The 23,367-nt window shown below is 46.5% G+C and overlaps 1 protein-coding gene across 1 annotated transcript; it reads right to left on the reverse strand.

Annotated features, from left to right (window-relative positions):
- Positions 1-1,441: 1,441 nt before the first annotated feature.
- Positions 1,442-3,840, reverse strand: LOC123103335 (PRA1 family protein H). Its single transcript, XM_044524888.1, has 4 exons — positions 3,337-3,840; positions 3,063-3,202; positions 1,929-2,000; positions 1,442-1,849 (listed from the first exon to the last, which is right to left on the reverse strand). The coding sequence occupies exons 1-4, from the start codon at positions 3,759-3,761 to the stop codon at positions 1,755-1,757; spliced, it is 732 nt and encodes a 243-aa protein (XP_044380823.1). The 5' UTR covers positions 3,762-3,840; the 3' UTR covers positions 1,442-1,754.
- Between the last annotated feature and the right edge of the window lie 19,527 nt (positions 3,841-23,367).

A 23,367-nucleotide genomic window follows, 5' to 3' on the forward strand; every position in this document is an offset into this window, starting at 1 on the left:
AACTAATTAATGAGCGACAAATTGAGTAACATAGCTATTACTCATCATGAGTAACATTACATATACTAAGACAAAATGAGTCTATAATCTAATAAATGAAATGTTGCATGAGACCTCACACATACGTTGGTAGTATGAACTATGGAAAAAAGCATCATGGCAACAAAAGAGCATCAGCTTGCAGGTTCAGTTATGAAATTATCGTCCGAGTTATTTAGATGTATTCCCTCCATCCCAAAATACCAAAATATAAGACCATTTTTACAGTTTGAAACGGAGGGTGTAACCATTCAGAAAGGAAGAGGCGCCTCATTACTTCAACATTAAACACACTAGTTAATTGCTTGTGACTTGCATTGATGGTCGCATGTTCCTCGATTTAGGTACACTAGTTAATTGCTTGTGACTTGCATTGATGGTCGCATGTTCCTCGATTTAGGTTGGTTGTAATGGAAAGTATCATATACTAATATCATGCATATGATACTAGTGTATGATATTATCTTCATAATGCATAGTATCATAAGTTAATATCTTAAGTTGCCTTATTAATTGCCATGCATGACACAAAGTAGTACATCATTTAATATGCTACGGTATCATGATATGATGCCATATCCTCTTTTTTCTCGTTTAATTGTGTGTCACATCATTCAAAAATCTAGTTGACATGCATGATACCGCATATGATACTTCCATTACGACCAGCCTTATTTTAGCCTTTCGGCAATGTGCGTTCAATGGGATACGTTCCGTCGACTTCGAAGATATTTGTGGTAACTTCATCAATCTCAAAGATTATATGCCAGCTCAAGTCTCTCGGAGGTGCTCATAAGGGAGGGCATGCGTTCATAGGGATGAATATATATATTGGTAAGTTTTAATTAAGTTAATGCAGGACATGTATGTATAAGTGTTTCTGTCTACTGTGTTCAAAAAGTTATCTGTGCGTTGGAATGATGCATATATGTTTCAGTGTTAAACAACAATCGAGTCAAACATATGCCTTAAACCCATCATATTGGAGTATAGGTAGAAGAATGCAAGAAACATTTTAATTTAATTGAGGTTTTGGTAAAATTTGAGTTGATTTCAATGCAGAACATAATACTAGCAAGATTTGATTAAGTTTAATATAATATTGGTAAGCTTTAATTAAGTTAATGCAGGATATGTGGTTTCCAGTAGGATAAGAAAAGAAAAATATCGACTCGGTTTAGATTATTTCTAAGACAAGGGAGCATTATTTCTAAGACAAAGGTGCGTGGAGGAGAAAAAACCAAAGCAGAGGGATGCAGAGAGGAAACCCCGGTGGCAAGGAGAAAAGGAAAAGAAAAAGAAAAAATATAATACCCACACAAACCTCAGTGCAAGATCAAGGGCATAGGACTTAGATGTGCAATACTTATGGCACATCTAGATGTGCTTTAGCAAAACTGTATTAAGACTCTGAAATTCCTTCCAAAAATTCTTCAATCAGCGTTGGTGCCAAAAACTGGATTTTACAAGTCCTAGGATTGTAAGCACACATTGTTTCCACATTCCGCTGTGTTTACAGTTTCACTCTTGCAATCGTCTTCCCCGTTTCCGAACTCATGCAGCCAATATCTTTTGACATAACCCTGTGGAAGGATTGAACGGCGTATATAGTCGGGGCACACGATCTTAGGTGTAGAATTGCTTCCAGGGCAGTGGCTCCACCGTACTACGACATGGCAATGTACCTGCCATCTGCAGCCTACCTCCAATGGCAACTAGCTTCGTCTTGGCTGTGCCCTCCTATTCTTATTTGCTGGAACAGATAAGCTTGAGGGAGTCAACTTCCGAAGAGAAGCATGCAGCATCATGACTGCAAAACATAGCACAGCGAGTTACAAGAATAATCAGAAGACACGAAAAGGAAGGAGAGAGGTAAAAGGGTCATTCACCTGCATAACTCAACCCAATGGCATACACAAGAGCAAACTGCAGGTTGCATACATATAGTAGTATAGCAGTGGCTGTTCAGGAGCAAAACCGACGGATAGTTAGAGACAAGAGCATCAGACTACAGGTATACCATTCAAAATAAAAGAAAATTTAACAGGATAGCACCGAACCACAGGTGTGATATTCGAAATGAAAAGAAAGATGAACATGACCCATGTGTCTTAAGGTGATCATTTGGGCAGGTGGGATGAAGGTGTGAAAGAAAATTGGTAACTTGGCACTGTCCTAAGAATGTAGGCCTTGAGGTTTGTGTTTTACGCATCGAAAACCAGGTTGCTGCACTTGCGCCATTGCATCTGAGATTTCAAGTTACACAATGAGCAACAAGCAACTCCCATCAATGTATGCACTGGATACATGGATTAAACTTCTACAGTTTGTACAAATATTTTCCAATTGATTAAGAATGACTAATTGAGAAAACAAATGAGGAATTATTCTTAATGTGTACTGTGTGGCATCATGACCAAGTTCTCATGATATATATAGCGAATAAGAAAATATGTTGCATGGAATAATCAGTAAACTACATAAATAAATACTCCCTCCGTTCAAAAAAACTTATCCCAAGCTTGTCCCTCAAATGGATGTATCTACCACTAACTTGGTGCTAGATACATCCATTTGAGGGACAAACTTTTTCGGACGGAGGGAGTATACATTATGACCAAGTTGAACAACTTGAACAAGTTATGTGTTTTGTCATATTCAAGCATATGAATAATTTCTTGAAGAAAATAGAACTTTGTGGCATTTTTCTTGCTCGAAGCATTTACAAAGTTTGCTGAACAATTAACGAAGCAAACACGTCAGAATCATCATAAAGAAAGAAAAAAAAAGTCTTTCATTACCTGTACGTTGCTCTGTTCAAGATATCCTTTCTATCCCACAAGAATAGTAAGAAATGAATTCCCTATATATTCACTACCAATCTTATCTATTACTAGAAAACAAAGGACCCATGCCTATACACTGTCAGTAATGCTGCTGCAAATGAAATCCACCTAGCTGTTCGTTTCATCATTGCACTAGCAATGTTTGCGCAGAAACAGCATTCGAAACCCAACACTCACCAATCTGGGCACAGTGCAGAAGAGCCTGCCCAATTCCGGGCGCTCGTGTGGCGAGCTCCCACCGCTTCCGGCAGTACCGCACAGCCTCCCACACGGCGAGGCTGGCCAGCAACCCCAGCAGCGACATAGGCATCCGGTACCTGCACACATGCCGCCACAGACAGCAGCAGCAGCTGCTTTAGTACTCCATCCGCACGCACGGACATGCAAAGACAGGAAAGATAACGAAACGAAGGCAGGGATGAAGGAAAGAGGGCAGATGGCAGTGGCATACAGGCAGCAGGCGAAGACGAGGACGGATAGCGCGGCATAGTTGCGGGCGTAGCGGCGGACGTTCTCCTGGACGCGGAGTCGGGCCTGGGTGGGGGTCGGGGGCCAGGAGTAGGAGGCGACGCCGGGAGCGCCGATAAAGGCGAGGGACCAGGAGGGGGTGGGCGCGGCGAGGTCGGCGGCGGAGAGGCACGCAAAGGGGTTGAGCGCGAGAAGAGAGGCTAGGGTGCGCGCGAAGGCGAGGACGTCGGCGGCGGCGCCGGCCCCCGAGGAGGTGGATGCGGGGCTGGCGCGTGTGGGGGCGGCGGCGGCGGGTGCGGGGGCGGAGGAGTCGAGGAGGTCGAGGTAGCCGGAGTCGCGGAGCCAGCGGTCGAGAGCGGGGTCCGGGACGCTCAGCGAGAGGGGGTTGGGCTTGAACGACGACGACATGGCGCCGCTGAGCCGTACGATTAGGAGGACAGGGGTGGTGGCTGCTTTGCGTGTTTCTCTTCTCTTCAACTTAAAAAGATCAGGAGCGAGCGCGCGTGCGCCGTGGGATGGGGAACGGAAATATTTTTGGCACAATCTTAGAGCAACCCAGTTAGGTATATAGAAAAATAATGAGGCATTGGTTTGATTTTTTCTCACCGATACCCTAAATTGAGGCTATCATTACAATGGTCTCACCTGTGTCATATTTTTAGGTCCCCACCCGAACACCCAGCGTCATCTCTGGCCTCCTTTTCCCTCTTTCTCTTCTCCTTTTCTTCTACACACCACGGGGCTACTACTCGAGCTCCATTTGATATCCGAGCCACCTAGTTGGATAGTGGGGCAGTAGGTTTGGAGCATACCATTGGCAATGCCCTTATAGATGTTTTACACATATCTATCCCCTTCGTCCTAAAATGTAAGATTCTTGTTTTTTAAACAAAAAAAATGTAAGATTCTTGTTACATTACAATAGTGTCAAAAATGTCTTACATTTTAGGATATCATTTTCTTACATTTATGCTACTTCTTTATAATTAATTGTATATTTTTGATACTTTTCTTACGTTTATACTAATTGTATACCATTATTGCATATTTTTGACATAATTTTATATTAATTGTGTTGGACTAACCTATTAATCCAATGTTGATTGATGTTTTTTCTATGTTTTTGAACTTCTAGAAAAATATTGTGTTGAGGACAAAAAAAGCATATATAAGTATTTCTAAAAGTTTCTCATTTGGAAAGAGCCAGTGAACCAGAAGCCAACAGAGGGGGGCTCTATGGGCCCCACATGGCCCATGGTTAGACCGTAAGGTGAGGGCGTGTGGCCGAGCCGTCCACGACGCTGATCCTTAGTGTCGTAGTTCTTTCTCCGACCCGGATCCTTCCCCGCGCCCGAAGTGGCGCCGGCGCAGGAAACATATGATCAGATGTTAGTGACACCTTTCGAGCTGGCGCTGACACTTCAACGCCGAAGGATAAGAAGACATGGTTGAACCGGGCACTAACCTCAGCGTAGCGGGGCAGCATGAAGCTTGTGTGGGATCAGGCGGACGCCATAAACAAGGTCGTGAAGGGCATGATGGATGTCTTCGCGGCCGACATGTAGGTAAGTGTTCATTGTGCAATTTATTTTATGCATGATAGTATAGCCAGTAGCGCTCAAGATATGTACCGGCTCAAAATCCGGTATGGATCTAGAATCTAAAAAAACTTTGCCTAGCAATTTTTCATACCCTGCCCTTCACCAGGGTGCAACTCCGTAGGAAAGATGTCGGGCTGCAGATTGGTGAATCACCACATTTAGAAAAAAATACAGTGTGCAATAGCCCCTGAGACCAAGGTAGAGCGCAAGCAGCTGACCTGAGGATTGAACTCCTTCTCACTAGCAATTTGAAAAATTTAAGTAATAAACCGCTGAGCCAGTAACCCCCGAGACTTAGGTAAATTTGCCACAACCGGTCCGAGGATCAAATCCAGACTAGGGAACTAACTTAGAGGTAAACAAATATGCAGTAGCTCCGAGACTCAGGTGAGGATTGAATCTTCCTCAGAAACACTAGCATTAGTTATATTTTCTTTAAAACGCGGGCGCAATAGCCCCCGAGAGTGAGGCCTTCTCCAAGAGGTGGCCTTAGGATCGAATCATATCATGTTCTTTAACACTATTCATTTTATGTTTTGTCTTGTGCAAAAGGTTGCACTGGGAATCCAGCACCTCACCAAGGATCCAGTGACGATGAAGGAGCAACTCAGTCAGTCCAAGCTCAAGATTGTAACGCCTTGAGCAAAGCACCGAAACCGCCACTGGTATGACACCTCAGCTGTTATGCTTGTGTGCTCACATCCTTAATGGAATTTAGTAATGGCTTACATGTTTTGCCAGCATTTGTGAAGTGGTCGAGCGACGTGTTGCTGAGCTGGAGATCCAGCTCTGGATTGCCCAGCAGCAGGCGCAGTCAGAGGGGCAGGAAGCTCGACTCGCCTGAGAGACGGTCGAGAAGACCGCCACATTGCTCAAAGGAAGAGCAGGAGGCCAGCAAGGCTATCCGAGAAGCTTCCCTCCTTCTCCAACAAGATGTCGACAAGCACGTCGAGTGCTGCGGTCAGCTCAAGTCTAAGTGTTACACCTTGGTCGAGGACCCGCAAAAGCAGGCCCATGACTTGAATGAGGCCAAGATGCGCCGGGCTAGCGCCTAGAAGGAGTTGAACTAGGCGTCGGAGATCATGTCTAGTAAGCCATATCTTCTGTAGTGCATTTTCGAACGTCGTGCTTATGCCGAGCTGACACAAGCTTGGTGTCCTTTAATGAGCTTTGTCGATCTGCTGTAAAGTGTTGCTCGGTCCAATGACCACTACACCAACAACCATGATCACGATCACCGGCCACTACCATACAATAAAGTCCCAAGATTTACCTTTAGCATGTGGTAGTTTAAAAGTTTATGTGTGCCGTGCCGAAACAGATTGTTTGTTGTTACTAGAAAAATCATATCAATTCAACAGAAGGTGATAAACCATGAAATTTTAACACATTACACATTTATGAGTTCTCTTTAACTGCTTATGTTTGCAATTTTATTTTGCCGCATTGATGTGGGAGTGTTAGAGTTGTGTTAGCATACAGTAGGTAATGTTATATTATAATTGAACATTGATGCCACAACAAGACATGATGTGAAATGTTATTTGCACGAACCCATCTAATAAAAGTTCTGTGTGGATGAAGTTTTTAAGACCCAGGGAAGACAACATGATGCAAGAGCTCAAGCTTGGGGATGCTTGATGTCTACTATGCAACTTTATTCTTATAGACTCTGTTGGGCCCCCAAGCGTAGAGTTTCATAGGACAACAACAAATTTCCCTCAAATGGATGACCTAAGGTTTATCAATCCGTGGGAGGTGTAGGATGAAGATGGTCTCTCTCAAACATGTTGGAAATATGCCCTAGAGGCAATAATAAAGTTGTTATTACCATATTTCCTTGTTCTTGATAAATGTTTATTCTTCATGCTATAATTGTATTAACCAGAAACTCAAATACATGTGGGGATACATAAACAAACACCGTGTCCCTAGTGAGCCTCTACTACACTAGTTCGTTGATTAAATATGGTTAACGTTTCCTAACCATATACATGAGTTGTCATTTAATAACGAGATCACATCATTAGGAGAATAATGTGATGGACAAACCCAATCGTAAGTTAGCATCTGACTGTGTCACTAAGTTGAAATTGATGTTGCTTTCTTAATGTCAAGTATCTATTCCTTAGACCATGAGATCATGCCACTCCCTAATACCAGAAGAATGCTCTTTGGGTATCAATCGTCACTTTGTAACCGGGTGATCATAAATGTGCTCTTCAGGTATCTCGGAAGGTACTAGTTGGGTCGTATGGATAAAGACTGGGATGTGTCACTCCATGTGACGGAGAGATATCTCTGGTCCCTCTCGGTAATACAACATCCTAAGTAGCTTGCAAGCATGTGACTAATGTGTTTAGTCACGAGGATATTGTATTGCATAACGAGTAAAGAGTGTCAGGTAACGAGATTGAACTAGGTATGGTGATATCGATGATCGAATCTCGGGCAAGTAAAATATTGCGAGACAAAGGGAATGGAATACATGATTGTTCAATCCTCGACACTGTGGTTCAAACCGATAAAGATTTTCGTTGAATATGTGGGAGTCATTATGGGCATCTAGGTCCCGCTATTTATTATTGATCGGAGAAGTTGTCTCGATCATGTCCGCATGTTCTCGAACCTGTAGTGTCACACACTTAACCTTCGGTAACGCTAGGGTAGTAATGGGATATTCATAATGTTGAGACCAAAGATAGTTGGGAGCCTGGGATGGGATCCAGGATATCATGAGGAGCTTCAAAATGGTCAGGAGATAAAGTTTCATATAAGGAAAGTGGTTTTCAGGGTTCCGGAAAATGTTCGGGATTTTTGGTATTGTACTGGGAAGGTTCTAGAAGGTTTCAGAGTGGGCCCACATGCATGGAGGGACCCAAATGGACATGGGTAGTGGGGTAAGGCCCCACAACCATGGTCCAAGCGCACCAAGACCCCCCTAAAAGGAATAGGATCATATCCTGAAGGGATAAGATCAAGATCCCTAAAAAGAGGGATCGCATCAGTGGGGAAGGAAAAGGAGGGGATTTCCTGCCCCACCTTGGCCGTCGGCCCTTAGGGCTTGGAGGAGTGGCCAAGCCCTCTCCCCCATGCCTATATAAAGAGAGGAGGCGTAGGGGGCAGTAGCCCATCCAACCCTAGGCGCATCCCCTCCGTGTTACACCTCCCTCCTCCTTCATAGACACTTGGGAAAGCCTTGCCGGAGTTCCACCATAAACTCCATCACCACGCCGCCGTGCTGGCCTAGATCCTGTCTACCTCTCCCTCTTCCTTGCTGGATCAAGAAGGTGAGACGCCACCGAGCCATACGTGCGTACTCGGAGGTGCCGTTCGTGCGGTGCTGGATCAGATTGGATCTCAAAGAAAGTATGCTATGCCAACCCCTTTCATTAGGACGCTTCCGCTTTCGGTCAACAAGGGTATGTAGACACTTTCCCTCTCGTTGCTAGCATCTAGTAGATTGGATCTTGGGTGAATTCGTATGAACATTTTTGTTTCCATGCAATGATTCCCATCCAAAACAACCCTGCAATCAAATACAAAAAGTCTCTTGTGTCCCCAACACACCCAATACAATTGTTAGTTGTATAGGTGCACTAGTTCGGCTAAGAGGTGATGATAGATGTGTAATATGGATGATAGAAATAACTTTTTATAATCTAAACAATTGAAAATAGCAAGGTAGAAAAGCGAGCAAAACGACATTTCAATGCTTAGAAACAAGGCCAAGGGTTCATACTTTCACTAGTGCAATCTCTCAACATCATTAACATAATTGAATCACATGAAAATCCCTCAAAGTGCACCAAAGAATCACTCCAAAGTCTCCACTCCTATTAGAGAAAGCAGGATGAAATCACGTAGGTAATAAATCACCTCAAAGTTGTGTTGATGCCCTCGTGGGAGTTCCATAAGTTGGTTGATGCCCTTCTTTCACCACAAGATAAATAATTTTATGGGGAAAAATCATGTTAAAAAATGAGGTCGATCGGAGTTATGGATCTCCGACAATAAAAGAAATTGTGCTCGGCCTCAGAAATAGTACAAAAAATAGAGAGAAACAAAGGAGATTATATCTGATCTCGGAGGGGCTCCCTCCCTCCAGTAGCCATGGAGGCCAAGGAACAGAGGGGGAAACCTTCTTCCATCTAGGAGGATGGCCAAGGAAGAAGAAGAAGGAGGGGGGCTGATATGTCTTTGATGTATCTATAATTTTTGATTGTTTCATGCCATTATCCTATAACTTCCACATAGTTTTGGCAAAAATCCATATTATTTCTATTTGAACGAACCTATTAACCCACTTCCAAAGGCCAACTCGTGCATTCTATTCTTTTTTGGGGTTTTTTAGGCGAAAAATTCATGGAGTCGAAATGACATGAAAATTTACGTCGATTTTTTGGGGAATATATCTGATTTTTTGGCGTAAGAATTTGCAATAGGAGGCCCATGGGCTCCACAAGCTCAGAGCACATTCCTAGCCTCCAGGCGTGCCAAGTGAGCCTGTGGCCACCCCGTAAGTAGGTTGGAGGTGTACTTCGGCCGGAAGGAAGCTAATATCGGGAAATATTGTGTTAAATTTTAGCCTGATCAGAGTCACGAATATCTAGATATTTAAGAAATGGTGCTTGGCCCGTAAAATAGTACCAAAAACAAAGAAGAAACCCTAGAGGAAAGAGAGATCCAATCTCGGAGGGGCTCCTGCCCCTCGGGGGTCGTGGAGGTCAAGCACCAGAGGGGGAACCCTTATCCCATCTAGGGGGAGGCCAATCAAGAAGAAGAAGGAGGGGGGATCTCTCCCCTCTCTTTCAGTGGCGTCGGAGCACTGCCGGGGGAACCATCATGATGGCGATCATCTCCAACAACAACGCCGTCTTCATGAACACCTCTAAAAGAGCATGGTGCCCCCATGTTTGGTTTTGGTAATTGATGACAATCCCTATGGACTAATGGTTGCCTGCTACTTCTTGAGCTTGCGTTGGTTTTTCCCTTGAAGATGAAAGGGTGATACAACAAAGTAGAGATAAGTATTTCCCTCAGTTAAAGAACCAAGGTATCAATCCAGTAGGAGACAACGAACAAATCATCAATACCTACACAAACAATCAAACACTTGCACCCAACGCGATAAAGGGGTTGTCAATCCCTTCATGGTCACTTGCAAAAGTGAGATCTGATAGAGATAGATAAAACTAAACAAAAGATAAAGTAAATATTTTCGGGGTTTTTTGGTTTATAGATCGAAAAGTAAAAGATTGCAAAATAGTAGATCGGAAACTTATATGATGGAAAATAGACCCGGGGCCATAGGTTTCACTAGAGGCTTCTCTCAAGATAGCAAATAATATGGTGGGTGAACAAATTACTGTCGAGCAATTGATAGAAAAGCGCAAAGTTATGACGATATCCAAGGCAATGATTATGAAATATAAGCATCACGTCCGTGTCAAGTAGACCGACTCCTGCCTGCATCTACTACTATTACTCCACACATCGACCGACTCTTGCCTGCATCTAGAGTATTAAGTTCATGAAGAACAGAGTAACGCTTTAAGTAAGATGACATGATGTAGAGGAATAAACTCGAGCAATATGGTGTAAACCCCATCTTTTTATCCTCGATGGCAACAATACAGTACGTGCCTCGCTGCCCCTACTGTCACTAGGAGAGGACACCGCAAGATTGAACCCAAAGCTAAGCACTTCTCCCATTGCAAGAAAAACCAATCTAGTTGGCCAAACTAAACCGATAGTTCGAAGAGAATTATAAAGATATCAAATCATGCATAAAAGAATCCAGAGAAGATTCTAATAATATTCATAAATAAGCTGATCATCAATCCATAATTCATCGGATCTTGACAAACACACCGCAAAAGAAGATTACATCGAATAGATCTCCAAGAACACTGAGGAGAACATGTGATAGAGGCAAAGGTGTCCCGTCTTTCGATGAGATGGTGGCTATTGTTTTGGAGGAAGTTGACTTTGACGATCCGACTATGAACGTGCGAGGACGTCACACCTTAGCAATCGCTAAACCAACTCCGAGAGGTTATTGGCCACACCAGAGCATGAAAAACCTGACCACGAAGGTCCTTTTCCTGCAGGAAAATGAAGAACAAGCAAGAAACTAAGATTGCAACCTGGATATTGCGAATATAAGAGGAAAGCTTTATTGATCAAGTTGGGGCTCTGTGACACCTTTGTCTGGTCGTTGAACACAAATGAAGTACGCGAAGTTGCAGCTATGGCGAACTTTAATCTAAACAAAACCCAAAGTCTAAACGATGCCCTAAGGGCTCAAGTCATGCCGAAATTCACGGAAAATTTCGGCATGACCTTTTCTACAAAGTGGACAAATCGAGCGCCTGAAATTTGCTGGAACGGAAATGAACCAACATTCTGGCAAAACATAGGCCACTCAGAATCATTCCCTGCAAACAACAAAAGGCCACTTATGTGACGCCCCCGATTCAATCGTACACTAATCATACACGCAAACGTGTACGATCAAGATCAGGGACTCACGGGAAGATATCACAACACAACTCTACAAAAAAAAGTCATACAAGCATCATATTACAAGCCAGGGGCCTCGAAGGCTCGAATACAAGAGCTCGATCATAGACGAGTCAGCGGAAGCAACAATATCTGAGTACAAACATAAGTTAAACAAGTTTGCCTTAAGAAGGCTAGCACAAACTAGGATACAGATCGAAAGAGGCGCATGGCTCCTGCTTGGGATCCTGCTAAACTACTCCTGGTCGTCGTCAGTGGGCTGCACGTAGTAGTAGGCACCTCCAGTGTAGTAGGAGTCATCGTCGACGGTGGCGTCTCGCTCCTGGGCTCCATCGTCTGGTTGCAGCAAACGGGTATAGAAAGGGGGAAAAGAGGGAGCAAAGCAACCATGAGTACTCATCCAAAGTACTCGCAAGCAAGGAGCTACACTACATATGTATGCATTGGTATCAAATGGAATGAGGGTATCATATGTGGACTGAACTGCAGAATGCCGGAATAAGAGGGGGATAGCTAGTCCTATTGAAGACTATGCTTCTGGCCACCTCCATCTTGCAGCATGTAGAAGAGAGTAGATGGTAAGTTCACCAAGTAGCATCGTATGGCATAATCCTACCCGGCGATCGTCCCCTCGTCGCCCTGTTAGAGAACGATCACCGGGTTGTATCTGGCACTTGGAAGGGTGTGTTTTATTAAGTAACTGGTTCTAGTTGTCATAAGGTCATGGTACAACTCCAAGTCGTCCTGTTACCGAAGATCACGGCTATTCGAATAGATTAACTTCCCTGCAGGGGTGCACCACATTTCCTAACACGCTCGATCCCCTTTGTCCGGACACACTTTCCTGGGTCATGCCCGGCCTCAGAAGATCAACACGTCGCAGCCCTACCTAGGCACAACAGAGAGGTCAGCACGCCAGTCTAAATCCTATGGCGCAGGGGTCTGGGCCCATCGCCCATTGCACACTTGCACGTTGCGAGGGAGGCCGATGAGCAGACCTAGCAACCTCCATTACAAAGGAAGTTACGTTACGCGGTCCAACCCGGCGCGCGCCGCTCAGTCGCTGACATCATGAAGGCTTCGGCTGATACCACAACGTCGAGTGCCCATAACTGTTCCCGCGTAGTTGGTTAGTGCGTATAGGCCAGTAGCCAAGCTCAGATCAAATACCAAGATCTCGTTAAGCGTGTTATCTTGAAGTCACCGCAAACGCCGACCAGTGCCAGGCCCACCTCTCACCTGGGTGGTCTCAACCTGCCCTGTCGCTCCACCTCGAAGATCCACACAGAGGGCCATCGGGAAAGTATGTCCTTCCAGCCCCCAATTCGTGAATCAACCGCGGGTACTCAATGAGCCGACCCAACTTTAGTCACAACATATATCATGTGTAGTAGGTATAGTATATACCCGTGATCAACACCCGATGTGATCACGGCCCGACAGTATAGCATGGAAGACAGACAAGAATGTAGGGCCACTGATGATAAACTAGCATCCTATACTAAGCATTTAGGATTGCAGGTAAGGTATCAACAGTTGTAGCAACAATGACAGGCTATGCATCAGAATAGGATTAACGAAAAGAAGTAACATGCTACACTACTCTAATGCAAGCAGTATAGAGAAGAGTAGGCGATATCTAGTGATCAAGGGGGGGGGGGCTTGCCTGGTTTCTCTGGCAAGAGAGAGGGGTCGTCAACACCGTAGTCATACTGGGTAGCAGCGGCGTTGGTCTCGTAGTCTATCGGAGAGAAGAGGGGGAAGAAACAATAAATATTAAGCAAACAGATGCATAGCGATGCATGACATGACAAGTAGAGGTGCTAGGGGTGCCCTAATGCGGTATGAGGTGGTACCGGTGAAGGGGGGAAACATCCAGGAAAATATCCCCGGTGTTTCGCGTTTTCGGACAGATGAACCGAAGGGGCGAACGGGCTGTGTATCCGGATTTGTCTCATCGTTCTGAGCAACTTTCATCTACAAAGTTTTTCCATCTGAGGTATGGTTTATTTTATATTAATTTTAAAAGATTTAAATTAATTTTAGAATTTATTTAATTAATTTAATTCAACATGATCCAGAACAGTGTTTGCTGACGTCATCATTACATCAGTAGTTGACCTGGTCAACCTGACAGGTGGGTTCCACCTATCAGTGACCCATTTTAATTAAACACATAATTAACCTAATCAAGATTAATTAGGGGTGTGGGCCCCACTATCATTGACTAAATAGTTAACTAATGATAGTTAATTAAGTTAATTAGCTAGTTAGGTTAATTAAACAGGATTAATTAAGTTAATTATTTTAGTTAATTAATTAATTAAGTAAGTAAATTTATTTTTATTATATATATATATTTTTTAATCTTTTTTTAATAAATGTTCTGGGTTGTGGGCCCCGGCTGTCATTGGGCCAGGGGGCCATAGCGGTTACGAGCACTAGGGATGCGAGCGCTGGGCGATGCGAGCGCCCAACCCAGGAGAGGGTCGAGCAATGCAGATGGGCGCCCGCACTGGGCGCCGGATGCGGCAGCGACGAGGCCCGGTGAACAATGCAGGGAAACGACGGACACGGCCTGCAACGAGAAGCTCCGTGACAGCGTTGGTCGAGGCGAGGCGGAGTGCGGGGCGGTGGCGCGCCGCGAGGCGAGCGAGCGGCGCAGGCGAGGCGATGCTTGGGCGAGCAACAGGCGGAGGAGCGCTGGGCGGCGGTGAGCCGCAGCGGCAGAGCGGCGGGAGGGCGCCGCGGAGGGGGGGGGGAGGGGGGCAGAGCAGGCCGGCAGCGTGCGCGTGTGGAGGAGGGCGCGGTCGCCATGGTGCTGGTTGTGGAGAGCACGAGCGAGGTGCTAGTGCGGGCTGCACAGCACGGCGACGCGAGAGCAGCGCACGGGAGGCTGCGGGCGAGGCCAGGGGCTGAGCGGGCGCGCGGCGAGGTCGTCGGGTGAGGAAGAGGGCGGCAGCGCGGTGGGGTAGAGCAACAAAAGAGGGCCCGCCACGGCGCGGGTGCAGCGCATGCGGGTGGTAGCGGTGGAGGGCGAGTGCGGCCTAGAGCGGGCGGGAACGATGTCGGGCGTGGCGGACGGTGTTCGACAGGGAGAGAGGGGAAGAGGAGGCCGAGGGCCTCACCGTACGGCGTAGGGCAATGGCAGAGGGGCTCGGAGGGGGGGGGGGGAGGTCGAGGACGATGGCGAAGACGGAGAGGACGACGACGAGGTTTCCGGGCGGCTGCGGTGCTCCGGCAACGGCGGGGTCCAGTCGCGTCGGAGGCGGTGACGATGAGCGTCGACGACGGGGTTGGGGCGTCGTGCCCGAACCAGTGCGGGTAGAGGGGGGTGCGAGGAGCGAGGGAAGTGGGGTTTTTTGCCCCGATCCAGATTGGATCGGGAGAGGGGAGAGGGAGTGGCGACGTGGGGGGGGGAGTGGGAGCGGTAGTGGGGCAGGGGGGTTATGGAGTGAGGGGGGCCGGCCTGGTGGGCCCTTTGCCCAGTTGGGTTGGCCAGCTGGGCCACAGATGGCCCGGGGGGGGGGGGGCTTTCTCCCTTTTTCTTTTTTTTGTTTTAGTTTTAGTTTTTCTTTTTATTTTTTTTCTTTTCTGTTTTAATTCATTTTAAAATACTTAGGCACTTTATAAAAATGTGATTATCACACCATAATTACATATGCAAATTATGGCACCGTCCGAACATTTTTGTTTTATCTTTTGAAAGCTTTTATTATTTAACTTTATTTTAAATTTGAATTTGAATCGGTTTTGAACTAACCCGAGATTAACTACAGTGATAGAGGTGACGTGGCATCGTTAACATGGGATTACTGTAGCATGATTATCCGGGTGTTACAAAACTCCTCCACTACAAGAAATCTCGTCCCGAGATTTAGGAGGTAGAAGGAAACAGTGCGGGGTATTCATCACGCAGGCGGTCCTCGCGTTCCCAAGTGGCTTCATCTTCAGAGTGATGCGACCATTGGACCTTGAGGAACTTGATCGCTTTCTGACGTGTGTGGCGTTCAGCTTGGTCAAGAATGCGGGCCGGATGCTCTTTATAGGAGAGGTCCTGTTGCAATTCGAGCACTTCATGATCCACTGCTCGGATTGGATTCTTGAAGCAACGGCGGAGCTGTGACACGTGGAACACATCATGAACCTGAGAAAGGTTCGACGGAAGCTCCAGTTGATATGCCACCTTTCCATGCCTTTCGAGAATAGTGAAGGGACCGATATAGCGAGGAGCTAGCTTGCCCTTGATCCCGAAGCGGTGAGCACCCTTCATTGGTGTAACTCGAAGATAAGCCTTTTCGCCAGGTTGATAGACCATGTCTTTGTGATGACGGTCATACTGACTTTTCTGACATGATTGAGCAGTCTTGAGATTCTCGCGAATAATGCGGACTTGTGCTTCGGCCTGTTGGATAATATCCAGACCGAAGAGTGGACGTTCCCCAGTTTCTGACCAGTTCAGAGGGGTCCGACACTTTCTTCCATATAATACTTTGAAGGAGGACATCTTCAGACTAGCTTGATAGCTATTATTATAAGAGAACTCGGCATATGGAAGAGATTCCTCCCATTTCTTGCCGAAGGAAATTACACAAGCTCGAAGCATGTCTTCGAGAACCTGGTTGACACGTTCAACCTGCCCTTACGACTGAGGATGAAACACAGTACTGAACGATAGATGAGTTCCCATAGCTTCTTGGAAACTTGCCTAGAATCTTGAAGTAAACATGCTGCCACGGTCTGAACTGATAACCAGTGGAATTCCGTGAAGTGAAACAATTCTGGACATGTAGAGAGTTGCAAGCTGACTAGCAGTGATTGTTTCTTTGACCGCCAGAAAATGTGCAACTTTAGAAAGCCGGTCAATGACGACAAGAATAGCATCATTACCTTTCTGCGATTTGGGAAACCCAGTGACGAAATCCATTTCAACATGGTCCCATTTCCATTCAGGAATAGAGATAGGTTGCAGAGTTCTAGCAGGCCTTTGATGCTCTACTTTGATACGGCGGCAAACATCACACTCAGCAACATATCGAGCAATGTCCTGCTTCATATTAGACCACCAGAATCTTTGTCAAATATCCTGATACATCTTTGTACTACCAGGATGGATGGACAGAGGCATATCATGAGCTTCTTTCATAACCTTTTTAGTCTGATCCAGGTTTTTCCTCAAACATGGTACCACTAGGCGGCCTTTGAAGTACAAGGCACCATCTTTGGCGATAGTGAAGAATGAGGGCATTCCTTCTGCGAGATGGCGTTTAATCTTCTAGACTTCAGAGTCGTAACCTTGAATAGTCTTTATACCATCTATGAGATCTGGTACGATAGCCAGGGTATTTAGAGAACCCTTAGTAACAACACGAAGATTCATCTTTTGGAACTCTGGGGGAGGGGGAGCGAGTGCACCAGGGGGAACAATATGAAGGTTCAACTTTTTGAATTCTTCAACAAGCGAGGGTTGAACTTTGTGAACCTGGAGGTGGTTGCAGTAAGACTTGCGGCTCAAGGCGTCAGCCATTACATTAGTCTTGCCTGGGGTATAGGATATACCCATGTCAAAATCTGCAATAGTCTCCATCCATCTCTGCTGACGGAGGTTTAAGTCTAGCTCAGTAAACAGATACTTTAGACTTTGATGGTCGGTGAAGATCTCGCAACGATTATCGAGAAGGTAATGTCGCCACTGCTTCAAAGCATGAATGACAACAGCAAGCCCGAGGTCGTGAACTGGGTAGTTTTCTTCATGAGGGCGCAGTTGACGAGAGGCATAAGCAATCACTCTGCGCTCTTGCATTAGTACGCAGCCTAATCCTTGACGGTAAGCGTCATAGTAAATGACGAAGTCCTTCTTAGTATCAGGTGGAGCAAGCACTGGGGCAGAAGTCAACTTGTCTTTGAGCGCCTGGAAACTTTCCTGACACTTGTCTATCCATTGGAACTTGACACCCTTATGCAACAGGTTAGTCAGAGGCCTGGCAATCTTGGAGAAGTTCTCGACGAATCGATGGCAATAGCTGGCGAGACCGAGAAAACTTCGGACTTGCTTGACATTCTTCGTGGGAGTCCAATCGACAATAGCCTGAACTCGTTCAGGGTTGACGGCAATACCATCCTTGGAGATGACATGCCCAAGATAGGTTACTTCAGGGAGCCAGAATTCACACTTGGAATACTTAGCATAGAGTTGATGCTCTCGAAGCTTTTCCAGCACAAGACGAAGATGTTCAGCATGTTCTTCTTTGTTCTTGGAAAATACAAGGATATCGTCCAAATAAACCATGACGAACTTGTCGAGGTAATCCATGAATATATAGTCCATCAGACGAGAGAAAGTGGCTGGAGCATTCGTTAAGCCGAATGACATGACGGTGTACTCGTATGATCCATACCGAGTCACGGAGGCGGTCTTTGGGATATCCTCTTCACGAACACGGATCTGGTGGTAACCCAACCTCAAGTCGAGTTTGAAGAACACTGATGATCCAACCAGTTGATCATAAAGATCATTGATCCGAGGAAGAGGATATTTATTCTGAATGGTAGCTTGGTTTATAGGACGGTAATCTTGGACTAATGGGTTCGTCCCATCCTTCTTCTTAACAAAGAGAGAAGGTGCTCCCCAAGGAGAGCAACTAGGGCGAACGAAACCTTTGCTAAGAGATTTGTTGATTTCCTCCTTAAGCTCAATGAGTTCATGCGGCGGCATCTTGTAGGGTCGTTTGGCTATAGGAGTGGTGCCTGGTTTCAAGTCGATGATGAATTCGACAGCTCTAGCAGGGGGAATCCCTGGAAGTTCTTCCGAAAAGACATCTTGGAATTCACGAACGATGGGAATGTTTTCAATGCCCTCGAGTGGTGCAGCGTTCAACGCATTCAAGGCATAAAGCCGTGCCTCGGTGTTCTGAACTAGATGAGCTTGGTAAGCAGTTATTTCATCAGAAGGGTGTAGCAGATGGACAATCTTAGTGGCGCAAACTATAGAAGCAGTATGCGCTTTCAACCAATCCATTCCCAGAATGAGGTCGATGCTACATGACTTCAGTATGATGGGAGAGACAAGGAATTTTAGTCCTTCAATTTCAACGGGGACGTCGTTGCAAATCATGGAGGTCCGACATAGGCCCGCGGGAGTGTGTACTAATAGAGAAGTGTTCATGTCCTCGCTTTTAATGCCATGCATGAATGCAAAATCCTCTGACATGAATGAATGTGATGCACCTGTATCAAATAAAATAGATGCTGGTACTGAATGTGATGCATCACGGTAGCAGGCTGGTCTAGAACTTCATTGAGATCAACGTGGTTGGCATGAACATGACCATAAGACCTGGCATTGTTGTTGCGAGGCTGGTTGCTTCCACGGCCAGCTGCAGGAAGGGCCAGTTGATTCTGGTTCTGAAAGCAGTTCCTGGCGAGGTGACCTAGTTGGCCACACTTGTAGCACAGACCATTATTGGGAGTGGGAACAGGAGCTCGGAGTGGTGGAGCTGGAAGTCTTGGCTGCCTAGTTGGTGGGGGAGGCAGACGCGGTGCAGCATAGGACTCTCTTGGAACAGGTGCAGTTGGCTGGTACATGCTGTTGGGAATCCATATCCTACACTTCTGCGAGGACGGGCCCGGAGATGAGCCCGTGTCATGGTTGCGCCTGTGAGAGCTCTGGTGTTCCTGTAGACCAGTTTCGACATTGATGGCCTTGTTCACCAAGGTGGCGAAATCGGCAAAGTCATGCACTAAAAGTGCGAGCTTGGTGTCAGCTTGAAGCCCATCACGAAACTTCTCCTGTCTGCGTGCATCAGTTGCAATGTCTTCTTCAGCATAGCGGGACAGATCCAGAAACTCCCGCTGATAAGCTTCCACGGTTTTGTTGCCTTGGGTGAGGTTGTGGAACTCGCGCTTCTTACGGTCCATGACTCCTTAAGGAATGAAGTGAGCACAGAAAGCAGCTTGGAAGTCTGGCCAGGTGATGATTGTTCCAACCGGCAGAGTACGCCTGTGGCTGTCCCACCATTGAGCAGCGGGTTCTTTCAGGAAGAAGGGAGCAAAGGTGACATAGCTGGCAGGGGCTACATCAGCAGACTCCATCTCATAGGTGATGTCAAGGAGCCAGTCATCAGCATCCAGAGGCTGAGTTGAGCTGCGGTACATGGTTGGGTTGAGGCGCATGAAATCCTACAGTGTCACTTGGGCTGGCTGCTGGTTCATATTGGGGCGAGGAAACTGAGCCATCATATTTTCCATGAACTGACGGTTCAGCTAGAAATGTTGGATCATACCAGCCATGTACTCAGGCGGTGGTGGGGCATGGACACCACGACCATGACCACCTGGTCTAACCATCCTGCTAATATATAACAGGGGTAGGTTAGCATTGAGAATTTGCAAGGGCAAAAATCATTCATGATGAAACATGCATAATGAAAGGAACACGATAGATACTACATAGTAGTTGGCATATCTTACAAAAGAGATCATGCATAGAGTTCGGTACACAGAGTTCAGTACATAGGATAAGAACATCATAGGCGGCACGCAGGCTCGTGGCGAATGCATCTAACACTAATAAGCAAGCCTACATCAGTCCCAGGAGGAACTGTGGAGGTAGGTGTAGCCGGACAGCTGGTAGTGACGCAAAGGGAAGTCCTCCACGTGAGTAGCCTGGGGTCCGCGGATACTCTGGTGCGGAACCCGACGTGCAGGTGGCAGGAGAGGACCAAGTGTGGGAGAGTAGCCTCCCACATCCGGCCAGCCGACACCCTGGGGCATCACGGTCCTGGCAGGGTAGATCACAAAACGCGACAGATCACCAGATCGGACAGAAGGGTGCAACAACGTCAGAGCACGGTACAGGTGCTGACGGGTGGTGTACAACTCGTGGCGAAGAGCTCGGTTAGCTTTATCCAGCCCATCAGCATGCAGAACCAGGTTCTAATGGTACAAGGGCTCTCGGGTGACAATGGAGTAGGCAGAAGTGTAGTATCCCTCCGCACCAACATCGGATGCGATAGCAATGTGCCTGAAGGGGGAGGTGTCCAATTCCCGGTACTCTCCACGAAGACGTGTCAGAGCAGCATAAGCAGCATGGTGGACCGCCATGTTGATAGTCACTCCAACACCATGAGCAGTGTGCATCACGGTAGTGGAGTCATACTCCCGAGAGTAGAGGTGGACGATGGCACGGTACTGCTCCTGGTTGAAGTCCTGGTACTCCTCGTAGACGGTGTACTCAGGGTGCCAGCGATAACCCAGATAGGTCATCATGTCAACCAACACAATAGGTGATCCTGAGGCACCAATGGCCGTCGTGTGTGGCACGACCTGTCTCGTGGGTTCCATCTGAAAACAAAGATGTTTCAAAGGAGTCAAATGACAGTGTGGATAATGTTCAATATACTACTCTAAAGAATAGCTAGGGCTTATCCAACTTTGGGGTGAACGTGGTCACGGGATCCTAATGTTAGGGTTAGTAAAATCATTTAACCTGAGTAGAAGAGAGTTCAGAGTCCTAGAGTAAAGATCGAGGAGTAAAAGATCCTAATACCACCCAAATGGCGATGTGGGCCCGTAAGACACACATCCATGTTAGTAAAAAGTTTTGTAATGTCTAGACTCGACTTCGGCCAAGGAGTGTCGAAGGGGGATTCCTACAGGCAGCCGACTCTGATACCAACTTGTGACGCCCCCGATTCAATCGTACACTAATCATACACGCAAACGTGTATGATCAAGATCAGGGACTCACAGGAAGATATCACAACACAACTCTACAAATAGAAATAAGTCATACAAGCATCATATTACAAGCTAGGGGCATCGAAGGCTCGAATACAAGAGCTCGATCATAGACGAGTCAGCGGAAGCAACAATATCTGAGTACATACATAAGTTAAACAAGTTTGCCTTAAGAAGGCTAGCACAAACTAGGATACAGATCGAAAGAGGCGCAGACCTCCTACCTGGGATCCTTCTAAACTACTCCTGGTCGTCGTCAGCGGGCTGCACGTAGTAGTAGGCACCTCCAGTGTAGCAGGAGTCGTCGTCGACGGTGGCGTTTGGCTCCTGGGCTCCATCGTCTGGTCGCAGCAAACGGGTATAGAAAGGGGGAAAGAGGGAGCAAAGCAACCGTGAGTACTCATCCAAAGTACCCACAAGCAAGGAGCTACACTACATATGTATGCATTGGTATCAAATGGAATGAGGGTATCATATGTGGACTGAACTGCAGAATGCCGGAATAAGAGGGGGATAGCTAGTCCTATTGAAGACTACGCTTCTGGCCACCTCCATCTTGCAGCATGTAGAAGAGAGTAGATGGTAAGTTCACCAAGTAACATCGTCTAGCATAATCCTACCCGGTGATCCTCCCCTCGTCGCCCTGTTAGAGAGCGATCACCGGGTTGTATCTGGCACTTGGAAGGGTGTGTTTTATTAAGTAACCGGTTCTAGTTGTCATAAGGTCATGGTACAACTCCAAGTCGTCCTGTTACCGAAGATCACGGCTATTCGAATAGATTAACTTCCCTGCAGGGGTGCACCACATTTCCCAACACGCTCGATCCCCTTTGTCCGGACACACTTTCCTGGGTCATGCCCGGCCTCGGAAGATCAACACGTCGCAGCCCTACCTAGGCACAACAGAGAGGTCAGCACGCCGGTCTAAATCCTATGGCACAGGGGTCTGGGCCCATCGCCCATTGCATACCTGCATGTTGCGAGGGCGGCCGGTGAGCAGACCTAGCAACCTCCATTACAAAGGAAGTTACGTTACGCGGTCCAACCCGACGCCCGCCGCTCAGTCGCTGACGTCACGAAGGCTTCGGCTGATACCACGATGTCGAGTGCCCATAACTGTTCCCGTGTAGTTGGTTAGTGCGTATAGGCCAGTAGCTAGACTCAGATCAAATACCAAGATCTCGTTAAGCGTGTTATCTTGAAGTCACCACGATCGCCGACCAGGGCCAGGCCCACCTCTCACCTGGGTGGTCCCAACCTGCCCTGACGCTCCGCCTCAAAGATCCACACAGAGGGCTGTCGGGAAAGTATGTCATTCGAGCCCCCAATTCGTGAATCAACCGCGGGTACTCAATGAGCCGACCCGACTTTAGTCACAACATATATCATGTGTAGTAGGTATAGTATATACCCGTGATCAACACCTGACGTGATCACAGCCCGATAGTATAGCATGAAGACATACAAGAATGTAGGGCCACTGATGATAAACTAGCATCCTATACTAAGCATTTAGGATTGCAGGTAAGGTATCAACAGCTATAGCAACAATGATAGGTATGCATCAGAATAGGATTAACGGAAAGCAGTAACATGCTACACTACTCTAATGCAAGTAGTATAGAGAAGATTAGGCGATATCTAGTGATCAAGGGGGGGGGGGCTTGCTTGGTTGCTCTGGCAAGAGAGAGGGGTCATCAACATCGCAGTCGTACTAGGTAGCAGTGGCGTCGGTCTCGTAGTCTATCGGAGAGAAGAGGGGGAAGAAACAATAAATATTAAGCAAACAGATGCATAGCGATGCATGACATGACAAGTAGCGGTGCTAGGGGTGCCCTAATGTGGTATGAGGTGGTACCGGTGAAGGGGGGAAACATCCGGGAAAATATCCCCAGTGTTTCGCGTTTTTAGATAGATGAACCGGAGGGGAAAAGTTGCGTGTTCGCTATGCTAGGGATGCGTGGCGGATGAACGGATTGCGTATTCGAATTCGTCTCGTCGTTCTGAGCAACTTTCATCTACAAAGTTTTTCCATCTGAGGTATGGTTTATTTTATATTAATTTTAAAAGATTTAAATTAATTTTAGAATTTATTTAATTAATTTAATTCAACATTATCCAGAACAGTGTTTGCTGACGTCATCATGATG

The sequence above is a fragment of the Triticum aestivum genome, chromosome 5A, assembly GCF_018294505.1.
Source record: "Triticum aestivum cultivar Chinese Spring chromosome 5A, IWGSC CS RefSeq v2.1, whole genome shotgun sequence".
NCBI lineage: Eukaryota > Viridiplantae > Streptophyta > Magnoliopsida > Poales > Poaceae > Triticum > Triticum aestivum.